General features: G+C 51.8%; 1 protein-coding gene across 1 annotated transcript in view; it reads left to right on the top strand.

Annotated features, from left to right (window-relative positions):
* The first annotated feature begins 1,513 nt into the window (after positions 1-1,513).
* eef2kmt (eukaryotic elongation factor 2 lysine methyltransferase) overlaps positions 1,514-22,746 on the top strand; it is a 22,449-nt gene continuing 1,216 nt past the window's right edge. The window contains exons 1-7 of the mRNA XM_048552723.2: positions 1,514-1,679; positions 9,401-9,463; positions 13,392-13,472; positions 14,483-14,584; positions 16,617-16,750; positions 17,293-17,603; positions 22,094-22,246. Of these exons, the coding sequence (XP_048408680.2) occupies positions 1,566-1,679; positions 9,401-9,463; positions 13,392-13,472; positions 14,483-14,584; positions 16,617-16,750; positions 17,293-17,603; positions 22,094-22,246 (958 nt within the window). The 5' untranslated portion in view covers positions 1,514-1,565. The remainder of the gene's footprint in view (positions 1,680-9,400; positions 9,464-13,391; positions 13,473-14,482; positions 14,585-16,616; positions 16,751-17,292; positions 17,604-22,093; positions 22,247-22,746) is intronic.

Here is a 22,746-nt window from a genome sequence, read left to right as displayed (position 1 = left end):
TCAGGTCACAATCAGATCAGCAATGATAATATTCAATGTCAGAGTGGATTCTGAAAGGACTGAATGATCTTCTGGTCCTATTTCTTGTTAACATAAAGTCCCTGTTTTTCAATTTCTTTGCTTTAAAAATGATTTCAGGGCTTTGTCTTTTTATTACAGTCCAACTGTTAAATTTTGAGTTAATGGGAACTGCAGATGCTGGAGAATCCAAGATAATAAACTGTGAGGCTGGATGAACACAGCAGGCCAAGCAGCATCTCAGGAGCACAAAAGCTGACGTTTCGGGCCTAGACCCTTCATCTGATGAAGGGTCTAGGCCCGAAACGTCAGCTGTTGTGCTCCTAAGATGCTGCTTGGCCTGCTGTGTTCATCCAGCCTCACATTTTATTATGTTAAATTTTGAGTGTTGTGTGCTTGCATTTCTGGGTTATTTTGCATTTAAACTTTTTATTTTCCAATGAATGTGGGTCTCTTAATTGTTCCCATGAAAAAGCACCACCTTAAACTTATCAATCCTAGAGTACAAAGCTGGATGAACACAGCAGGCCAAGCAGCATCTTAGGAAGGGTCAGCTTTTGTGCTGCTAAGATGCTGCTTAGCCTGCTGTGTTCATCCAGCTCCACATTTTGTTATCTTGGATTCTCCAGCATTTGCAGTTCCCATTATCTCTCATTAATCCTAGAGTAGTTTTGCTGGTTACATGTCTATTCTGCACATTTGATAGATATTATATCTTTGGTGTAATTACACAAGTCAGAATGCTTGATTGAACCTCAAATACCTTAACTAGCATATCATGTCCAAGCTGCACCCAAACTTCAATATTAATCATATTTGCAGTGATCAATTCGATAATGACCCTTATTCATTTACTCTCCAGCTTTTGGCACAAACTAAAAATCAAGCACAAATCAGCAACAATAGCTGGAACGACTGTTGAGTTGAATTCTCGCCACAAATATGCCAGACCTGCTGAGTTTTTCCCAGCGATTTCTGTTTTCATTTCTGTTTCTTGGGAGGTTGCCTTGAGGTTGGGGACGAGTTGCTTTCCCTTCAGTTCGATGAGCTGTGAGATGGAAGAGAATACCCAACGTGTGACCTGCAGGCTCTGCCAGCGTTCAGAGCGCGGAAAAGATGGGCTGTTTGAAAACTAACACCTAGCTGGTGGGGACAAGTGGCTGCTTGGAGACCAGAAATAAGAGGCTGCCCAAAGATGAATCCTTGGAGGTAATTGTTAACAGGAATAAAAATAATGATAGAGCCATGTCCTTAGTCTTCACCTCATTGAGGTTGTTCCCAGATGGTACTGAAGAATATGACTGTGACCTTCCTTGATTAATTGCCTTGCTTGAGTGTTCAGAGCTGGGAACAGTATTCCTAGTCCAGATGTTGACAGTGGTTTACCATTCCCCAGTGAAGCAGGGTGACTGAGGATTAGCGATTGGAAATTCCAGGATTCTCGCTGATGGAAGACACTGACCCGGAAGTGACTCACGGCCGGCATCGGGTGGTGGTAGGGGGAATAACCCGGAAGCGCTGGTCTGGGGAAGAGTGATGGGGGGAAAATGAGCGGCCCCGCGGGCACGGGGCTCGTGCTCGGGGACAGGGACCAGGGGCTCGTGCTGGCGTTCCAGCGCGCGTTCTTCGCCATGAGGAGGTTGGACAGCCTGCCCCTGGCGGTGAGCGGGGAGGGGGGCGGGGATATGGGGGGGAGCGGAGGGGGGCGGGGATATGGGGGGGAGCGGAGGGGGGCGGGGATATGGGGGGGAGCGGAGGGGGGCGGGGATATGGGGGGGAGCGGAGGGGGGCGGGGATATGGGGGGGAGCGGAGGGGGGCGGGGATATGTGGGGGGGGAGCGGAGGGGGAGCGGGGATATGGGGGGGAGCGGAGGGGGAGCGGGGATATGGGGGGGGGGAGCGGGGATATGGGGGGGGGGAGCGGGGATATGTGGGGGGGGAGCGGGGATATGTGGGGGGGGAGCGGAGGGGGAGCGGGGATATGTGGGGGGGGAGCGGAGGGGGGCGGGGATATGTGGGGGGGGAGCGGGGATATGTGGGGGGGGAGCGGAGGGGGAGCGGGGATATGTGGGGGGGGAGCGGAGGGGGGCGGGGATATGTGGGGGGGGGAGCGGAGGGGGGCGGGGATATGTGGGGGGGGGAGCGGAGGGGGGATGTGGGGGGGGGAGCGGAGGGGGGATGTGGGGGGGGGAGCGGAGGGGGGATGTGGGGGGGGGAGCGGAGGGGGGATGTGGGGGGGGGAGCGGAGGGGGGATGTGGGGGGGGGAGCGGAGGGGGGATGTGGGGGGGGGAGCGGAGGGGGGGTGGGGGGGTGGGGGGGGGGGGGAGCGGAGGGGGGGTGGGGGGGGGGGGAGCGGAGGGGGGGTGGGGGGGGGGGAGCGGAGGGGGGGTGGGGGGGGGGGAGCGGAGGGGGGGTGGGAGGGGGAGCGGGGGGGGGGCGGGGGATGTGGGGGAGCGGGGGGGGGGTGGGGGGGGGGGTGGGGGAGCGGGGGGGGCGGGGGATGTGGGGGGGCGGGGGGGGGCGGGGGATGTGGGGGGGCGGGGGGGGGCGGGGGGGGGGCGGGGGATGTGGGGGGGCGGGGGGGGGCGGGGGGGGGGCGGGGGGGCGGGGCGGAGGGGGGATGTGGGGGGGGGGGCGGAGGGGGGATGGGGGGGGAGGGGGGCGGGGATATGGGGGGGTGGGGGGAGGGGGGGAGGGGGGGAGGGGATATGGGGGGAGGGGGGGAGCGGAGGGGGGATATGGGGGGAGCGGAGCGGGGATATGGGGGGAGGGGGGCGGGGATATGGGGGGCGGGGATATGGGGGGGGGGGGGCGGGGATATGGGGGGGCGGGGATATGGGGGGGGCGGGGGGGGCGGGGATATGGGGGGGGCGGGGATATGGGGGGGGCGGGGGGGAGCGGGAGCGGGGGGGGGGCGGGGATATGGGGGGGGAGCGGGGATATGGGGGGGGAGCGGAGGGGGGCGGGGATATGGGGGGGGGAGCGGAGGGGGGCGGGATATGGGGGGGGGAGCGGAGGGGGGCGGGGATATGGGGGGGAGCGGAGGGGGAGCGGAGGGGGAGCGGAGGTGGGGGGGGAGCGGAGGGGGGGCGGGGATATGGGGGGGAGCGGAGGGGGAGCGGAGGTGGAGCGGAGGTGGGGGGGGAGCGGAGGGGGGGCGGGGATATGGGGGGGAGCGGAGGGGGAGCGGAGGTGGGGGGGGAGCGGAGGGGGGCGGGGATATGGGGGGGAGGGGGGCGGGGATATGGGGGGGAGGGGGGCGGGGATATGGGGGGGAGGGGGGAGGAGGGGGGAAGGGGGGCGGGGATATGGGGGGGAGCGGAGGCGTCGGGGATATGGGGAGGAGCGGGGATATGGGGGGGAGCGGGGATATGGGGGGGAGCGGTGGGGGGGATATGGGGGGGAGCGGTGTGGGGGTGGGGAGCGGGGGGGGAGGTGGGGAGCGGGGGGGGAGGTGGGGAGCGGGGGGGGAGGGGGGGGAGGTGGGGAGCGGGGGGGGAGGGGGGGGAGGAGGGGGGGGGAGGGGGGGGAGGAGGGGGGGAGAGGGGGGGGGAGGAGGGGGGGAGAGGGGAGGAGGGGGGGGGAGGAGGGGGGGAGAGAGGGGGGGGGGAGGAGGGGGGGGGGGGGGGAGGAGGGGGGGAGAGGGGAGGAGGGGGGGGGAGGAGGGGGGGAGGGGGGGAGAGGGGGGGAGCGGGGGGGGAGGGGGGGAGGGGGAGGGGGGGGAGGAGAGGAGGGGGAGGGGGGGGAGGAGAGGAGGGAGGGGAGGGAGGGAGGGGGGGGAGGGAGGGAGGGGGGGGGGAGGGAGGGAGGGAGGGGGGGGGAGCGGGGGGGAGGGGGGGAGGGAGCGGGGGGGGAGGGAGCGGGGGGGAGGGTGGGGAGGGAGCGGGGCGGGGAGGGAGCGGGGGGGAGGGGGGAGGGAGCGGGGGGGGAGGGGGGGGGAGGGGGGGAGGGAGCGGGGGGGGAGGGGGGGGAGGGGGGGAGGGGGAGCGGGAGGGGGGGGGGAGCGGGAGGGGGGAGGGAGCGGCGGGGGGAGGGGGGAGGGGGGAGGGAGCGGGGCGGGAGGGGGGAGGGAGCGGGGCGGGGGGGGCGGGGGGGGAGGGGGAGGGAGCGGAAGCGGGGAGGGAGCGGGGCGGAGGGAGCGGGGCGGGGGGGGCGGGGGGGGGAGGGGGAGGGAGCGGAAGCGGGGGGGAGGGGGAGCGGAGGGGGGGGGAGGGGGAGCGGAGGGGGGGGAGGGGGGGAGGGAGCGGAAGCGGGGGGGAGGGGGAGCGGAGGGGGGGGAGGGGGGGAGGGGGGGGAGGGGGAGCGGGGGGGGAGGGGGAGCGGGAGGGGGGGGGGAGGGGGAGCGGGAGCGGGAGGGGGGGAGGGGGAGCGGGAGGGGGGGGGAGGGGGAGCGGGAGGGGGGGGGAGGGGGAGCGGGGGGGGGGGGAGGGGGAGCGGGAGGGGGGGGGAGGGGGAGCGGGAGGGGGGGAGGGGGAGCGGGAGGGGGGGAGGGGGAGCGGGAGGGGGGGGAGGGGGAGGGGGAGCGGGAGGGGGGGGGAGCGGGAGGGCGAGCGGGAGGGGGGGGGAGCGGGGGGGAGCGGGGGGGGAGGGGGGGGAGCGGGGGGGGAGGGGGGGGAGGGGGGGGAGCGGGAGGGGGGGAGGGGGGAGCGGGAGGGGGGAGCGGGAGGGGGGGAGGGGGGGGGGGAGGGGGTAGCGGGAGGGGGGAGCGGGAGGGGGGGGAGGAGCGGAGCGGGAGGGGGGGGAGGGGGTAGCGGGAGGGGGGAGCGGGAGGGGGGGGAGGAGCGGAGCGGGAGGGGGGGAGGAGCGGAGCGGGAGGGGGGGAGGGGGGAGCGGGAGGGGGGGGAGGGGGTAGCGGGAGGGGGGGAGGGGGGAGCGGGAGGGGGGGAGGGGGGAGCGGGAGGGGGGGGAGGGGGGGAGCGAGGGGGGGAGCGGGGGGGGGAGGGGGGGAGCGGGGGAGGGGGGAGCGGGGGAGGGGGGGAGGGGGGAGCGGGGGGGGGAGGCGGGAGGGGGGGAGGGGGAGGGGGAGGGGGTGGGGGCGGAGGGGGGAGCGGGAGGGGGCGGAGGGGGGAGCGGGAGGGGGGGGAGGGGGGAGCGGGAGAGGGGAGCGGGAGGGGGGGAGGGGGGAGCGGGGGGGAAGGGGACATTGTGGGGGGGAAGGGGACATCGGGGGGTGCGGGGGGGTGAAGGGGACATGGGGGGGGCGGGGGGGAAGGGGACATCGGGGGGGCGGGGACATCGGGGGGGCGGGGGGGGAAGGGGACATCGGGGGGGCGGGGGGGAAGGGGACGGCGGGGGGGGAAGGGGACATCGGGGGGGTGAGGGGGGTTGGTGGGCGGGGGGGGTGAGGGGGAGTGGTGGGCGGGGGGGGTGAGGGGGGGGTTGTGGGCGGGGGGGTGAGGGGGGGAGAGGGGGGGCGGGGTGGGTGGGGGGGGTGAGGTGAGGGGGGGGCGGGGGGGTGTGGGGGGGTGGTGAGGGGGGTGAGGGGGCGGGGGGGTGTGGGGGGGGTGAGGGGGCGTGGGAACATTCGGGGAGCTGGGAGGGACATTGGGGGAGCGGGGGGGGTAGGGACATTGGGGGAGCGCGGGGGTGAGGGGACATTGGGGGAGCGGGGGAGGAGGGGACATTGGGGGAGGGGACATTGGGGGCGCGGGGGGGAGGGAACATTGTTGGAGCGGGGGGCGTGGGAACATTGGGGGAGCCGGGAGGGACATTGGGGAAGCAGGGGGGAGGGGACATTGGGTGAGCGGGGTGGGGAGGGGACATTGGGTGAGCGGTGGGGGAGGGGACATTGGGGGAGCGCGGGGGTGAGGGGACATTGGGGGAGCGGGGGGGGAGGGGAGAATGGGGGGGAGAATGGGGGGATAGGGGAGGGGGTGGGATGAGGGGGGATAAGGGAGGGGAGGGGAGGGGACATTGGAGGAGTGGGGCGGGAGGGGACATGGGGGGAGGGGACATTGGGAGAGCAGGGGGGGAGGGGACATTGGGGGAGCAGGGGGGGAGGGGACATTGGGGGAGCGGGGTGGGGAGGGGACATTGTGGGAGCGGGGGGGGAGGGGGCATTGGGGGAGCGGGGGAGGAGACATTGGTGGGGAGGGGACATTGGGGGAGCGGGGGGAGGGGGCATTGGGGGAGCGGGGGGACGGGGCATTGGGGGAGTGGACATTGGGGTCGTCGGGGGGAGGGGACATTGGGGGAGCGGGGGGCACATTGGAGGAGGGGACATTGGGGGAGCAGGGGGGAGGGGACATTGGGGGAGCGGGGGCGGAGGGGACATTGGGGGAGCGGGGGCGGAGGGGGCATTGGGGGAGCGAGGGGGGAGGGGGCATTGGGGGAGGGGACATTGGGGGAGCCGGGGGGGAGGGGATATTGGGGGGGCGCGGAGGGAATATTGGGGGAGCTGGGGAGGGGGGGGGATTGGGGGAGTTGGGGGGAGGGGAGCTGGGGAGGGGAGGGGTGCTGGGGAGGGTAGGGGAGGGGAGCTGGGGAGGGTAGGGGAGGGGAGGGGATTGGGGGAACTGAGCGGGGAGGGGATTGGGGGAACTGAGGGGGATGGGAACTGAGGGGGATGGGAACTGAGGGAGGGGGATGGGAACTGAGGGAGGGGGGGAACTGAGGGAGGGGGGGAACTGAGGGGGGGGAACTGAGGGGGATGGGAACTGAGGGAAGGTGGGTGGGGAACTGAGGGAGGGAGGGTGGGTGGGTGGGGGGAGAACTGAGGGGGGGGAACTGAGGGAGGGAGGGGGGGGGAACTGAGGGAGGGAGGCAACTGAGGGAGGGGGGGAACTGAGGGAGGGTGGGTGGTTGGGGGGGGATCTGAAGGAGGGAGGGAGGGTGGGTGGGTGGGGGTGGACCTGAGGGTGGGTTGGGGGGGAACTGTGGGAGGGAGGGTGGGTGGGTGGGGGAACTGAGGGAGGGAGGGTGGGTGTGTGGGGGGGGGAACTGAGGGAGGGTGGGTGGTTGGGGGGGGATCTGAAGGAGGGAGGGTGGGTGGGTTGGGGGGGATCTGAAGGAGGGAGGGTGGGTGGGTGGGGGTGGACCTGAGGGTGGGTTGGGGGGGAACTGTGGGAGGGAGGGTGGGTGGGTGGGGGAACTGAGGGAGGGAGGGTGGTGGGGGAACTGTGGGTGGGTGGGGGGGGATCTGTGGGAGGGAGGGTGGGTGGGTGGGGGGGGAACTGAGGGAGGTAGGGTGGCGGGGGAACTGTGGGTGGGGGTGGAACTGAGAGAGGGAGGGTGGGTGGGGGTGGAACTGAGAGAGGGAGGGTGGGTGGGGGTGGAACTGAGGGTGGGTGGGTGGGGGGGGAACTGAGGGAGGGTGGGTGGGTGGGTGGGGGGAGAACTGATGGAGGGAGGGTGGCGGGGAAACTGAGGGTGGGAGGGTGGGTCGGCGGGGAACTGAGGGATTGGGCGGGGGGAACTGAGGGTCGGGGGGAACTGAGGGAGGGTCGGGGGGAACTGAGGGAGGGTTGGGGGGAGGGTGGGTGGGGTGGGAACTGAGGGAGGGTTGGGGGGAGGGTGGGTGGGGTGGGAACTGAGGGAGGGAGGGTGGGTGGGGGGGGAACTGAGGGTGGGAGGGTGGATGGGAGGGAACTGAGGGAGGGTTGGGGGGAGGGGAGGGTTGGGGGGAGGGGAGGGTGGGTGGGGGGGAACTGGGGGAGGGGAGGGTGGGTGGGGGGGGAATGAGGGAGGGAGGGTCGGGGGTGAACTGAGGGAGGAAGGGTGGGTGGGGGGGGGAAATGTGGGTGGGTGGGGGGGGACCTGAGGGTGGGAGGGTGGGTTGGGGGATAACTGAGGGAGGGGGGGGGACTGAGGGTGGGTGGGAGGGGAAGAACTGAGGGAAGGTGGGTGGGTGGGGGGGGAACTGAGGGAGGGAGGGTGGCGGGGGAACTGTGGGTGGGGGGGGAACTGAGGGTGGGGGGGAACTGAGGGAGGGTTGGGGGGGAGGGGAGGGAGGGAGGGTGGGTGGGCTGGGAACTGAGGGAGGGAGGGTGGGTGGGGGGGGTACTGAGGGAGGGAGGGTGGGTGGGGGGGAACTGAGGGTGGGTGGGTGGGTGGGGGGCAACTGAGGGAGGGTGGGTGGCGGGGGGGAACTGAGGGTGGGTGGGTGTGGGGGGAAACTGAGGGGGCTGGGGAAACGGAGGTTGGGGGGGAACTGAGGGGGCTGGGGGGTAACTGAGGTTGGGGGGAGCTAAGGGGGGGGTTATTGGTGGAACTGAGAAGGGGGAACTGAGGGTGGGTGGGGGCAACTGAGTGGGGGAGGGGATGGGGGGTTTGGGGGAACTGAGGGTGGGTGGGGGGGAACTGAGGGGGTAGTGGATTGGGGGAACTGAGGGGGGTGGGGGTAGGACTGAGTGGGGAGGGGATTGGGGGTAGGACTGAGTGGGGAGGGGATTGGGGGAACTGAGGGTGGTTGGGGGTGGGAACTGAGGGGGGAGGTGATTGGGGGAGCTGAGGGTGGTTGGGGGTGGGAACTGAGAGGGGAGGTTATTGGTGGAGCTGAGGGTGGGTCGGGGTGGGAACTGAGGCGGGAGGGGATCCGGGCAGCTGAGGGCGGGTGGGTGGGGGTAGGACTGAGAGGGGGAGGGGATTGGGGCAGCTGAGGGTGGGTGTGGGTCGGAACTGAGGGGTGGAGGGGGTCGGAACTGAGGGGGGAGGGGATTGGGGAAGTTGGGTGGGGGTCAGAACTGAGAGGGTGGATTGGGGAGCTGATGGTGGGTGGGTGTAGGACTGAGGGGAGGGAGGGGATTGGGGGAGCTGATGGTGGGTGGGGGTAAGAACTGAGGGGGGAGGATTGGGGAAGCTGATGGTGAAGGGTGGGAGAGGGTCGGGGTGCTGATGGTGAGGGGAGGTCTTTGGGGAAGTCGGGAGACGATGGTTGGAGCTGTAGGCGTAGAGTGGGACGTGGGTTGAGGTGATTGTGGAGAGAAGGTTGGGTGTAGCTGATGGGGTGAAGTCTCCTGGTGGTCAGGAGGGTTCTGGTGTTAGGGAATGGAGGTTTGTTGATGGTGGAGATTGGGGTGGGTGTCCTTACCTAGGGGCTTTTCTAGATTGGATTTGGGGTGGGTCTTAATGGTGGGGTTTTCAGCAAGGATGCCCTGCTGGTGGTGGAAGGAGTTTAGAGTTATTTCTCTGAATCAGGTTTCACGGTCAGTTTGACGCTCTGCTCAGATTTCTTGTGGAATCAGATCAAGGTTCGGAGGAAGTTGGATTTTTTTGGTCGGGGTTGGTTGTTCTGGTCAGATTTTATGGGGTTGTTCTGGGTTTTTGCGTTTGGTTGCACAATTGGCTTGTCCACCCCTACCAAATGGATGAGCTTGCTTTCAGATTAAATGTTCAAGAGTTATAAAAATTTGATTTTCTAATTTTATTTGCAATTCTTCTTAGGAGTTGGAAGAAAGGTTGAAGAGTAGCAAGGATTCCATGCTATTGCAACTGATTTTGCAGCAGGTACACAATGCACTGTTATTTCCATGACATCCTGTAGATGTGTTGTGTGTGCAGTTCTCAATGACATTTGACAAGTGCCAGGATAAGTGTGTAGAAGGTAACTTAGTAGCCTGAAAAGAGGATTCGTTAGCTAACAGGAATCAGAGACAAAGGATGTATTGGTTATTTTCAGGTTGTTAAGTTGTAACAATTAGCATTCCACAAGATTAAGAGCTGGGGCCTCAATTATTTACAATCTACATGCATGACGTGGATGAAAGAATTGAATACATGATTGCTAAATTTGCTGATGAGATAAAGATAATTTTAGAGTATGAAGATTCTACAAAAGTGTATACATATTTGAAATGGATTAATATTACTGCAAGCCTTCTAGTTTTAGTCTCCTGAACTAGTGGAAATAGTTTACCTGTGATTTGTTTGTTTTCCTCAATTTTTTGTGAAAATCAGGTCTCCTCCCTAACCTTGCAACATGACTTTAGGTAATCTCTCCTTGTAATTTAAAAGTAGGAATTCTGGATTCATCCACCAAAACTTGTTATGCACCTACCCCTAGCTATAATATCCTTCTGATTTTGTGGTTACTTGTAACTGCTTGATGTCCCTCAGGTATGACACAGACAGGGCTTTGTGCAGCTAAAGGACATCTCGCATTCTAGGCCTTGTGGTATGAAAAGCAACTTGCCTTTAGCCTTTTTGAGACGCTTTGAAGAAAGAAACAAGAGATGACCCTAAGGCTTGTCGAGCTGCTTCTTCATTCAGTTTGAGCATGGCTAATTTTGGGCTGTAATTTCATTTTCACTTCCATTCTCCATATCCCTTGATTCATTGAGAGGTAGCCTTCCGATTGTATGGTAGGAACAACCACACTCCTCAGGTACAGAATGCCTGACATTTGGGTGATGAAATTTCTCATCTCAATCTTAAATAATTGGCTCTTCATCCAGAAGCTGTACCTCCTTGTTCTAGATTTCCAGCCAGGGGAAGCAACCTCTGTGTGTTGTCAAGACCCGCCTATTGTTTTAAAAGATCACTCCTCCTATATTCCAGAGAAAATGGACCAAATTTGTTCAGCACATCATCATAGAAAATCCTCTCATTTCCAAGACTGGAGAACCTTTACTGTTCTGCCTCCAATGCAAGCATATTCTTTCTTAAATGTAGAGATCTGAATTGTGAACATAGGTGCATTCTCTCTAAAGCCCTCTACATTGGCAGCAAGATTTGTTTAATTCCTTGTACACAAATTCCCTTCCCCTGAAATCTAATGTGGCATTTGTTTTCCTAATTGCTGTGCCTGCATGATAATTTTGTGTTGCTTGTACAAGAATGCCAAGTCTTTCTGAACATTGACATTCACAAGTTGATATGCGCTACTGCTAATGAGTGTTGATGCCAGAAGGAGTGAATGCTTGTGGCTGTGGTACCAATCAAGTGGACTGTGTCGTCCTGGGTACTGTTAAGCTTCTTGAGTATTGTGGGAGCTGCACTCATTCAGGCAAGTGGGGAGTATAGAATCACATTCCTGACTTGTGCCTTGTTGACATGTTTGAGTGAGTCAGGAAGTGAGTTGCATGCTGCAAGATTCCTAGCCTCTGACTTGCACTTTGTAGCCACGGTGCTTATATGACTGGTCCAGTTCAGTTTCTGGTCAATGGTAACCCCCAGGATGTTGATAATGAGGGATTCAGTCATGGTGATGTCATTAAATGTTAGGAGGCAATGATTCAGTTCTTTTTTGTTGGACAGGGAACTTGTGTAACGTGATTGTTGCTTGCTACTTGACACTTGGATATTGACCAGGTCTGGCTGCATATGGACATTGACTTCTTCAGTCCCTGAGGAAATGCGAAAAATGCTGAACATTGTGCAGTCATCAGCAGACATCCCCACTACCTGACCATATGATGAAGGGAAGGTCATTGAAGCAACTGAAAGTGGTTGGGCATAGGACAGTACCCTGAGGAATTCCTGCTGAGATGACTGACCTTCAGCAACTGCAACCATCTTCCTATATACCAGTTATTGACTCCAATCAGCAGAGAATTTTCCTCCAATTATCATTGACTGTAGTTTTGCCAGGGTTCCTTGATACTACACTTGATCATATGTAGCCTTGACATGAAGAGCTGTCACACTCTCCTCAACTCTGCAATTAAGATTCTTTGACTATAATTAGACCAAAGTTGTTCTGAGGTCAGGAGCTGAGTGAGCCTGGTAGAACCCTAACTGAACACCAGTGAGCAGGTTGTTGCTGAGGAGGTGCTGTTTGATTGCATAATTGGTAACATCTTCCATCACTTTGCTGTGATTTTACTGTGCTTTCGTGTGCAGACATAACCAGGCAGTTTTCTACATTGTCATGCACATGCTAGGGTGCAGCATGTTTTCAGCACTGTTGCTGGAATGTCATCAGGGCCCAGAAATGTGGAGTATCCAGTGCTTCCAATTTTCCTGTGGAGTGATTCAAACAAGCTGAGGTCTGGCATCTGTATTAGATTGGATTAGATTAAATTCCGTACAGTGTGGAAACAGGTCCTTCGGCCCAACAAGTCCACACTGCCCTTGCCAGGGACCTATGGAGGAGTCCAAAATGGATCATCCCCTCAGCACTTATGGCCGAACATTTTAAGAATGCTCAGCATTAGATTTTGCCCTGATGTACTGGGCTCCCCGATCATTCAGGATGGGGACGTTTGTAGAGCCGATTAATTATGCACTACCATTCATGACTAGATGCAACAGGACTGCAGAGCTTAGATTTGATTGGTAGGTTTTGGAATCCTTTGCTGCTTCTGCTGTGAAGTAGTTCTGTTCTGTAGCTTCAGCAGGTTAACACATCATTTTTAGTTGTAGCCTAATAGTCCTCCTGGCATGCTGTCCTGCACTGTCCATTGAACCGGGTTTGATACCCTGGCTTTTTGGTAATGGTTGAATGAGGAATATGCCAGGACATGAGGTTGCAGGTTTTGTTGGAGTACAATTTGGCTGCTACTAATAGCCTCACAGTGCCCCATGGGTGCTCAGACTTGAGTTGCTAGATCTGTTTGAAGGCTATCCCATTTAGCACATTAGGAATGCCACATGAGATAATCCTTGATGTAAGGATGGGACTCAGTCTCCATGAGTGCGCAGGTCACTTACTGAAAATGTGGTTACTAACTAAAGTAAACAAAGCACTTTTAAGCAGCTTTACTTAACTTTGAAATTAATAACAAGCTACGTATCTCTTTTCAGATAATTATAAACAAGTGCCTTTTTAAAACATGGACTTTTTTGGTGCAGACAACATAAAGGATAAAATTAACAGTCAGTTAATGCCAGCAGGTAGGGACTTGGAATATATCAGTGTCTGCAATATTGTGACAAAAATTAATCAAAAATTATTATAAATTTTCAAGATAATATCCAAAATTGTGTGCATCTTGAAGACTTTTCGTTGGAGTTGTGATGCTGTGGAATTCACCATTTGGGTTTGGTGGTAAAGTGAAAAATTGCCGTAATATTTGAGATTGGATTGATTTGATAAACGAAGTGACAGTCAAATGCAGTTCTTGTGATTAGAACTAATCACCAACATAGACTATCTGATTTTCCCATCTCAATGGTGTAACTTCCAGATCTTGCAGTTCGGTGAAGAGTATAGTCCATGATTAACTTACTCATCTAATTGAAGAGTCCTGCTGGTAATATAGTTACTCTCAAGCATCTGTTCGTACTTATAAAATTTAAGAAATGTAAATATCAGGTATTGTTTGAGTGAATTCCAAAGGTCAAACAATAACCTAAACAAAAAACTAATTTGTTTACTCCAATTAACTTTCTTCCCATATACATGTCCTGTCTGCATTGAAGACAGTTTTGTTTCATTTTTACAATTCGTTTGTAAGGACAATAACTTATCTGCATATCTTTATTATTCTCTTAGACCATTCTTCATCCTGTTTGCAATGAATACCCTCCTTCAGTGAAGTACAGAAGACTTTTTCTAGCTGAGCTAATTAAAAAGGTACAGTTTTCCTTATTATACAATTTTTGAAAGGTTTGAAGAATTCCTTTGGTGGGGAAGTAAGAATTAAATTTAACAAGGGGTGGCATGTAACTGTTTTACTTTCCACTTGCAAACCTACATGAAGTTTCTCTTTTATGTGTTCATGGGATGTGGGTGTCACTAGTTAGGCCAGCATTTGTTGTTCGCGTCTAATTGTCCTTGTCAACCTCACCCTGGAACTACTGCATTCTGTGAGTTGCAGGTACACCCATAGTGTTAAGGAGTTCCAAGGATTTTGACATAATAATAGTGAAGAAATGCCATACCTTTTCAAGGTAGAATGGCATATACTAGGAGTTCTGGCGTTACCATGGGTGTGCAGCCTTCCTTCTAGATAGTGAAGATTGTAGTTTTAGACTTCTGGGAGTCAGGAGGTGTGTTATTTGTTCCAGAGTTCCCTGCCTGTGAACTGCTGTTGTAGTCATAATATTTGTAATGCTGGTCCAGTGCTGCTTCTACTCGAAGATAACGCCTAGGACGTTGCTATTTGGAGATTGGATGATGTCATTGCCATTAAATTGCAAGGAGAGATATTTAGGTTCTTGTCTGAGATGGTCACTCTAAGGTGTGAATGTTCAGTACTACTTTTTCACCCAGGTTGAAATGACATCCAGGTCTTGCTGCATGCAGATGCTTCGTTATGTGCGGAATGGTACATGAAAAGCCACACAAACATTAGTAAATATTCTTATTTCTAACCTTATTGCTTCAGAGAAGGTCTTTGAGGAATTGCTGAGAATGGAATATCACAGATTACTACAAGGTATTCTGTATTTTTATGATGTGTCCAAAATTACGTTTGTGACTTCATATCCCACTTATTATCCATTCATCTGCTTCTGTGAAAATATTTATGATGTGCATGATGGCTAGGTGATTCCCCCTCCTGATTTCATTTGGTACACAGGTAAGATATTTATCTTTTTTCTGCAAAATCATGTTTACTGAAATGTTTCTTTTCAATGCAGCATGAAAGGACAAGCACTGAACCATTAGATGATTTGTATAACGCACTGGGTGAAGTACTAAGATCAGAAGATTCGCAGATGTGTTACAAGAATTATTTCCTGGTACGTACGTACTGAAAGTTTTTAAACAAAGGCTGTTGGCAGTCAACCTAATGAAAGTAGAATGGTCAGTATTCAGGTCCCTAAAAGGTATATAACAATGCATAAACGTTTCAGCACATATAATGTATATTCAAGAGGTTAAAGGTTCTCAGGGCTCATTGTTACAATCCACAACTTAATAAATGGGGTTGTTGCTGTGGAATTCAATAAATAATGTCTTGAATTTCTAAAGCTAGCAAACAGCAGCTTCCACACTTAAAGATAGTTATATTCTGAGGCCGTAGGAACAGAAGTAAGCCATCCAGCCTGATCCACAATGCAGTTACATTATGGTTGATTCATGCTCCTTTGCACTGTATCTCTTACATTTTATCTGTGAAAGATATACTATTGTAATCTTGAAATATCCCAATCACCTCTCATCAGCAATCTTTTTGAGGGATAGAGTTGCAAATTCATATAATCATGAAAGCATCAGGAATGCTAAGGCATGGATTTAAATTAACTACTAAAAGGAGCAAAAGTCGTATGGGAATAAGATGCTTTTCACAATGAGTAGTTGTGGAATGTACTTTATGTAAGGGTGGTGAAGGAGTGTTCAGTCAAGGCATTCAGAAGAAAATTCGATGGTTATTTGAAAAGGAATAATTTGCCACATTATGGGGCGAAGACCGGAGATTGGCACTCAGCGAGCAGTTCATTCAGAGAGCTGGCACAGATACAGTGGGCTGATTGGTTTCTCTTTGCACTGTACCAATTCTGTGATTTTTGTCAACAAGCGCTTCCAGATTCTGCTACCAAAAGCGTAGTCCAACTTTAAAACTATGGTCCCATTTGCCTGACTTCCCTGTGTAAGGGGAAGTAGTGTCACCATAGATGCTCTATCTCAGCCTTTTTATGTTTAAATACATTGATCATATCACACCTCAATCTCCTGAATGAGAGGAAATAGAGGCCATGTTTTTGCAATCTATTCTCTTAATTTAACCCTTTTTAAGTTACATTTTCATTCTAGTTAAACTGCTGAACCCATCCAAGGACATTATAGCCATCTTGATGCATGATGCCTAAAACTGAATGCAGAACCTTAGATTGCCCTGATGAAATTTCAAGTGAACAACATACAAGTCCAGACCCACAGCATTCTGATCAACTCTTGAATGTAGAGAGGGATAGACAAGAAATATGTACCTTACCAATAGGGCCTGCATACAATAACAAATTTCAAACACACCCAGATCCCCCCTCTTGCAGCATGCTGTAGTAACTTTTTGTGCTGGCACAGGTCTGACAGACTAATTGTCCATCTGATACATAATTCTGTGAAGAATGATGCTGTTTCACAGGGATATGTAGCTAGGTGACTCTTCGTTGCTGCACACACAATCTGTAGGTATGACCGACAGACATTTGGAATTTGTTAATGATGTCAAATAATGTGTGAACGAAACCTCCATAGAATTGAAGGACTGTTGTCCTTGGCAGGTGCAGCATAGATAAAAGGTGATGCTGTATATTTTGAAATAAATAGGACAGAAAATGTAAAATTCCAACAGAAATGAGGCAGAGTTGTTTTAAGAGTATAGATTCACAAATGGGTAAAAACTGCATTCCTAATAAAAGGCCAACATTGTCAATGGAATGAAAACATGCAGGGGCATCATGTTGATCTTTTGAAAAACTATAGGATGTAGTTGGAGTATTGTGCTCAAATTGACAGAATATAAAATAAATTGAGGACGGGTATTTTAAATCTACTTTGATGTTAGCACAGAGAAGTAGTTGCACTTGTGAAGAGAGAAGTACAAGGCATTCCTTAAAATAAAGTTAAAGATGATTCCTGAGCAACGGTATTCAAAAGTTAGCATCTGTATTGTGTTTGTGTATCGTGAAATGTGTTTGCAGATGTTTATAATTGAACGCTTTTAATGTTTGCTTGTTAAGGAAAAATACTTTCTATTGTTCATGCTGTTTTGAATGTATAAAAGCGGTGGGAAAGTGTGTTTTTGACTTTGAAAAAATTGTTATTCAGTTGTCAGGAGAGAATATTAGACTTGGTGAAAGTGTGGCAATAATCTCTGAAGGGACTACTGGTCTGGTCACATGGGAAGCTGCGTTGTTCTTTGCAGAATGGGCAATGGAAAACTCCGAGGTGTTTAATTGCAGGTCAGAACTGTTAATGAAATAAACACAAAGGTGGAACAGTTGGCATTGTTTTTCACCTGTAAAAGGCAAATTATTATTTCTGATCGCCTTGAAGTATATTTTGTTCCTTTATAAAGTTCTCTCATCTTTTGGTTCTCCTTTTTACCAAGACAACAGACAACTGCAACAGTAAGCACCCTGTGCTTCAGCAAGTTTGAAGGACATGTATGAGAACAGGATACATGGAGTGACGTTGGCTGTTAGTTTTCTTTATGTAATACAGCTGCTGTAAACTTTATCTGAAGAGTTCCAGTAAATCTCTCACATAATATCACTTTGTTTCACTGATACATTGTGTTGTAGCTTTTCTATTCTTATTTACTACAAATACATGTTTTAACTGTTGCTAAAGTCCTTTGCAAGTGGAAAACTCAATGGACTACTGCAGTGTTCATGATCACATGCTAAACTAACCTAAGAAAATATTTTGTTCAGCTCACTATCAGCCATTCTGTTAATGACCCAATTTTGAAGGTAGCAATTGTTTGCTTTTTCTTCATCAGGACCATTTTGGAGTTGGGTAGTGGAGCTGGCCTCACTGGAATTGCTATCTGCAAGACTTGCACTCCTAAACAGTATATATTCAGTGACTGTCATTCAAACGTACTTCACCAACTCAGGAAGAATATTCTTAGTAATGGTCTCACACTAGATTCTGAATCCTGGAACTCCAAAGACTGTGAAGTACAGCTAGAGAATAACAATGGATCTGAAGAAAACCAAAGACCAAAAATCACTGTTGTTGGACTGGATTGGTCAGATGTTACTCAAGAACAACTTAAAGAACTTCAACCAGATCTCATTGTTGCCACAGGTACCAGTTCATTTTTACAGGTTAGCAGTTTTCCTGATAGTACATAGGAAAACTGGTAGAATATTGGATAGCTGTAAGCACAGCAAACTTTTTATTAACCAGCATGGGACCAGGAATGTGCCAGTTGATCAAATATTCCAATTGATCAAGAGATCCGTATAAGCAATGTAAAAACATACACTAAATAATAGAAACATAATGCAGTGGGGCTAAACACATCACTGTTATACTTTATTTACGACCTAAGTGGCTTAAATGATAATGTTACTTTGCCTTAAGTAAAACTTACTGGCAGAAAGCCTTCTCACTCGCACCCTCAGCTGACTACTCGGACATCATGATAGATCGTGATAATACAGTAAATTTCCAGTATTTCAAGTATGTAATTTTTTTGCCAGTTTGTCGAGAGTGCGAGTTCATAAGGAGCCAGTTAAAACAAAGCTTGCTGTACAAGACTGTGATCTAATCAATAATTACAGATGAATCAGCTAACTTCATAAAACTAGAATTATTGACGGCTGGTTGACTTTGGTCTTAATATAGTTGTCTGTTCCCAGTTTCGTAAATATCAGCATTCCTATGCTGGAAAAGAACTGTATTATTGAGAACTGTTTGTAAAAGGAGTAAATATTCTGCATGGCCTCATCACTGGCCAGGAACATAAGAGCTGCACCTGAGTTCCTTTGCTTGAATTTTTTATTAAGATAGGCAAAAGTAGCATAAATTCTCGTTGGTCAAAATGGGCTTTTTCTGGACAATGTGCTAGTGTGACTTCTGAAAGAAGAAGGATTTTCTAATCCTCATTCTCCAATTTTTTTTCCCAAAGCCCTAAAAATAGTTTTTTTCATGCAGTTCTCGTTGAAAGATATCCTGTATCTGGTTCTGTTTCCTTTTTAGGCGGTACATTCAAGATGATAATTGTGTAAAAAATGTTTCTTCATCATCTTGATCTCTCTCTAGTTCTTTACCCTGCCCTTTGGTTATCATCCCACTTACCAGTAGAAACATGTTCCTCAATCTATCAAAATACCATGGCGACTCAGCAGTTAGTACTCCTCAGTGGTTAGCTCTGCTGTCTCACAGCAGCAGGGACCTTGGTTCGATTCCACCTCTGTGTGGAACAAAGAACAAAGGAACAAAGAAACCTACAGCACAGGAACAGGCCCTTCGGCCCTCCAAGCCTGCGCCGATCAAGATCCTCTGTCTAACCTGTCATCTATTTTCTAACGGTCTGTGTCCATTTGCTCCCTGGCCATCCATGTACCTGTCCAGATACATCTTAAAAGACACGAACGTGTCTGCGTCTACCACCTCTGCTGGCAATGTGTTCCAGGCACACACCACCCTCTGTGTAAAGAACTTTCCATGCATATATCTCCCTTAAACTTTCCTCCTCTCACTTTGAACTCATGACCCCTAGTAATTGAGTCCTCCACTCTGGGGAAAAAACTTTTTGCGATCCACCCTGTCTATACCCCTCATGATTTTGTAGACCTCAATCAGGTCCCTCCCTCAATCTCTGTCTTTCTAATGAAAATAATCCTAATCTACTCAATCTCTCTTCATAGCTAGCACCCTCCATACCAGGCAAACATCCTGGTGAACCTCCTCTGCACCCTCTCCAAAGCATCCACGTCCTTTTGGTATTGTGGCAACCAGAACTGCACACTGTACTCCAAATGTGGTTGAACCAAAGTCCTATACAACTGCAACATGACTTGCCAACTCTTGTACTCAATACCGCGCCCAATGAAGGAAAGCATGCCATATGCCTTTTTGACCACCCTATTGATCTGCGTTGTCACCTTCAGGGAACAATGGGCTTGAACACCCAGATCTCTCTGTTCATCAATTTTCCCTAGGACTTTTCCATTTACTGTATAGTTCGCCCTTGAATTTGATCTTCCAAAATGCATCACCTCGCATTTGCCCAGATTGAACTCCATGGAGTTTGCACATTCTCCCTGTGTCTGCTTGGGTTAGATCCAGGTATACCAGTTTCCTCTCATGGTCCAAAGATGTGCAGGCTAGGTGGATTGGCCATGCTAAATTCCCCATAGAATTCAGGGATGTGTAGATTCGGTGGGTTATAGAAGGATGGGTCTGGGTGGGATGCTGTGAGGGTCGGTGTGGACTTGTTGGGCCAAAGGGCCTGTTTCCACATTGTAGGTATTTTCTGATCTATAATTATGAACATTCCTTAAATACCCGACTAATCATCTTAGCTCTCAGGAAAATAACTCAGCTTTTTAAATGGTGCCATACTGAAGCGGTACATTCTGGTAGCATTCTAATAAACAGCCTCTCATTGTTCTGAAAGGCCTTCTGTAACCATCTAGAAGTGCCCTGTATTGAGCACAATACTCTGGATGAGGCCTAACCAATAACTTATAAAGATTTTACATATATGTTTCTAGCTAGATCTCTGGTTGTGACGCAAAGGGTTCTGTATACATTTTTAATAACTTAATAAAACTTCCTTCTGTCACTAAGGATACTGCAAAGGCTCTGGACTCTGATAGCATTCTGAAATAGCACTCAACACCTGTGTTTTAGAACTAACTGTTCTTGTAGCCAAGCTAGCATCTACTCAGCAATGTGGAAATTTGCCCGGATACATCCTGTCCACAGAAATCAAGACAAATCCAACTTGACCAATAGCTGTCCCATCAGTCTACTTTTAATCATTGAAGTTACGGAAGGTGTTGTCGACACTGATATCCAGTGAGGTTACTGACACTCAGTTTGGGTCCTGCTCGGCCACTCAGCAGCTACCTTCATACCAATCTTGCCCAAACAAGGACAGAAGAGCTGAGTTCAGGAGGGGAGATGAGAGGGAATTCCCTTGATGTAATTTTACTGAGTATGGCTTCAAGGAATCCTAGCATAATTTGAAGTCATTGGAAATTAGGGGAACAACTCTTCACTTTATGGATTTGCCCCCAGCAAAGGGAAGGTATTGTTTTTGTATTGAGGCCAATTCATTCGTTACCAAGACATTGCTATTGCTGAAGTTAGTGCCTGGGTCCAAACATCTTCAGTATATTTCTGAAAGACAGGCATGTTGTTGAAGCTACGCATCTTTCACTTAACTAAAAATTAAAAATAAACATGTTAACTAAAATACATGTATAAAGAGTAAGATAAGTTGGGTATGAAGATGCGAATAAGGCGAATCTCTAATATTGTTGCAGGCCTAGCTTTCATGATTCTCTTTCTGATAGGAAAGGATTGTTGGATTCAGCAATTGTGATGGATTGCATAATCAAAGTCAGAGGTTGCTCCTATTGTGGATCAGGTCTTGAGAATGAGCGGGTGAAGTTTCCTTGTTTCACTTTCATAGGACAACAGGTTTTGGTTTTTGGTAGCAGAGATCAATGGTGGAATGTGTTATTGGCTTTGTTATCAGTGCCTCTCTGCTCCAAACAGTTTCTGTTTTAAGGTCTCTCTCTCTCTCTGTCTCTCTCTCTCATGGTATTCAGATGGTTCAGCTGAGATCCCTGCTCAGAATGGCCTTTCAAATGAATATTGATTTGATACTGTTCAAAACATAAAAGTAGCTTCTATTACAGACTGTTGAATTGTATTTTCATGTTAGGCATTGGAGTAATGAAGGCCAGAACATAGCTACATCCACTATTCTTTAGCCAAGGTAATTAACTTTTAACAGTTTAGGCCATTAATTGAATGGATCCCATTCTTTAAGGTTTTGATGAGATGAGAAGAGCCATTCACAGCTTGAGGGGTAAATGGACCAATTTGGAATCTTCAAAAATTTGTTAAGTCTTTCGGATTGATTCCAAAGTCTTATTGGCTACTTTGGCCGCAGTTGAATCCACAAGTGAGGTCTTGTGACATTTGTAAATTCCTTGTGCCCACTTTAAAGACAGAATAGCTTTCTTTACAAAATATATAAAACCTATACCTTTGTGACAGTCTAAATAAGAGCTACTGAGATACTAAACAGCAAGAACCTAAATTTAAAATGAAGAGTCTGAAGTGGGATACTGTAGTCTATGGGTCCAGTCATATTTGAGCTTTTCACACACTGTTATCCACAGAATTCTGACTGTCATCAAATTCTTACCTTCTACACTGATTGTGATTTACCTATTTTTATTCCAAAACTCTGAGCTGTCATTCTTGTTTGTAGATGTTGGACAGTACCATCTGGAGACCACACATTACCTAAATTGTGGTCTCTGTCCACTGTTTGCCCCAATCTTACCATTCAGAACCCATACTTGCCTCTGAGTTGGATAGCTACAGGAGAGGAATAAGCAGATATTTTTCCCCCTTACTTGTGTCATGGTGTCTCCAGTTGCATCATAGCACAATGTTCTGCGGTATTGCCTCAAGATACATTTTCTGTAGATGTGGCACTGAGCGTTAAAGCATACAGATCTTGTGTGTTAAATGAAAAGGATCGTTTCCCAATAATGAATGGAAGTAACTGAATTATTTTATCACTTTTTATTTCTTACAAACAGATGTAGTTTATGATCCCGAGGTGTTCCTTTGCCTAGTTTCTATACTAGAGAAATTTCTGATTTCTGCTGAAAAACAGAGAAGAAAAACAGTTGTGTATCTGGCATCAACCATACGTAACCGAGAGACATATCATCAATTCAAAATGGAACTTGGTAAGTAACTACACCCGTTGGACAATATGACTGTGATTCTCCCTTCCACTGGGATTAATGGAGTGGAGTACCATGTCATCCAAAATTCACCTCCAGTTCATGGATTGAGGATACTTCATTAAGTTAGCAATGCAGATTCCTGATCAAATTTCCCACCTAAATTGAGCACAGTTCAGAGTTGGAAGGTTTTTACTTGCTTTTCTCGTAACTATTAAATTAAACCTGTCCCAACACTTTGCTAACTCTCAAATGGACACCTGAACCCCCTGTCTCCCACCAAACAAAATCCTGACCTGATTCCGCTCCACCCAGTCCTGTAATCTTTTGCCATCCAGAAAACTACCCCTATCCATGACCCATCTACCTTACTCCCTCACTCATTCCCTTTTCTTCCATCTGTACCCACCTGGCATTCTTCTTGCAGTAGATGGGCAATGTGGCTTTTGGACTTCTAATTCCATGGGATTAGGTAACAATGGCTGTAAAAGGAGGGTTTTTGA

Source organism: Stegostoma tigrinum, chromosome 23, assembly GCF_030684315.1.
Source record: "Stegostoma tigrinum isolate sSteTig4 chromosome 23, sSteTig4.hap1, whole genome shotgun sequence".
Lineage (NCBI taxonomy): Eukaryota > Metazoa > Chordata > Chondrichthyes > Orectolobiformes > Stegostomatidae > Stegostoma > Stegostoma tigrinum.
This window is presented reverse-complemented; position numbering and strand designations above follow the sequence as displayed.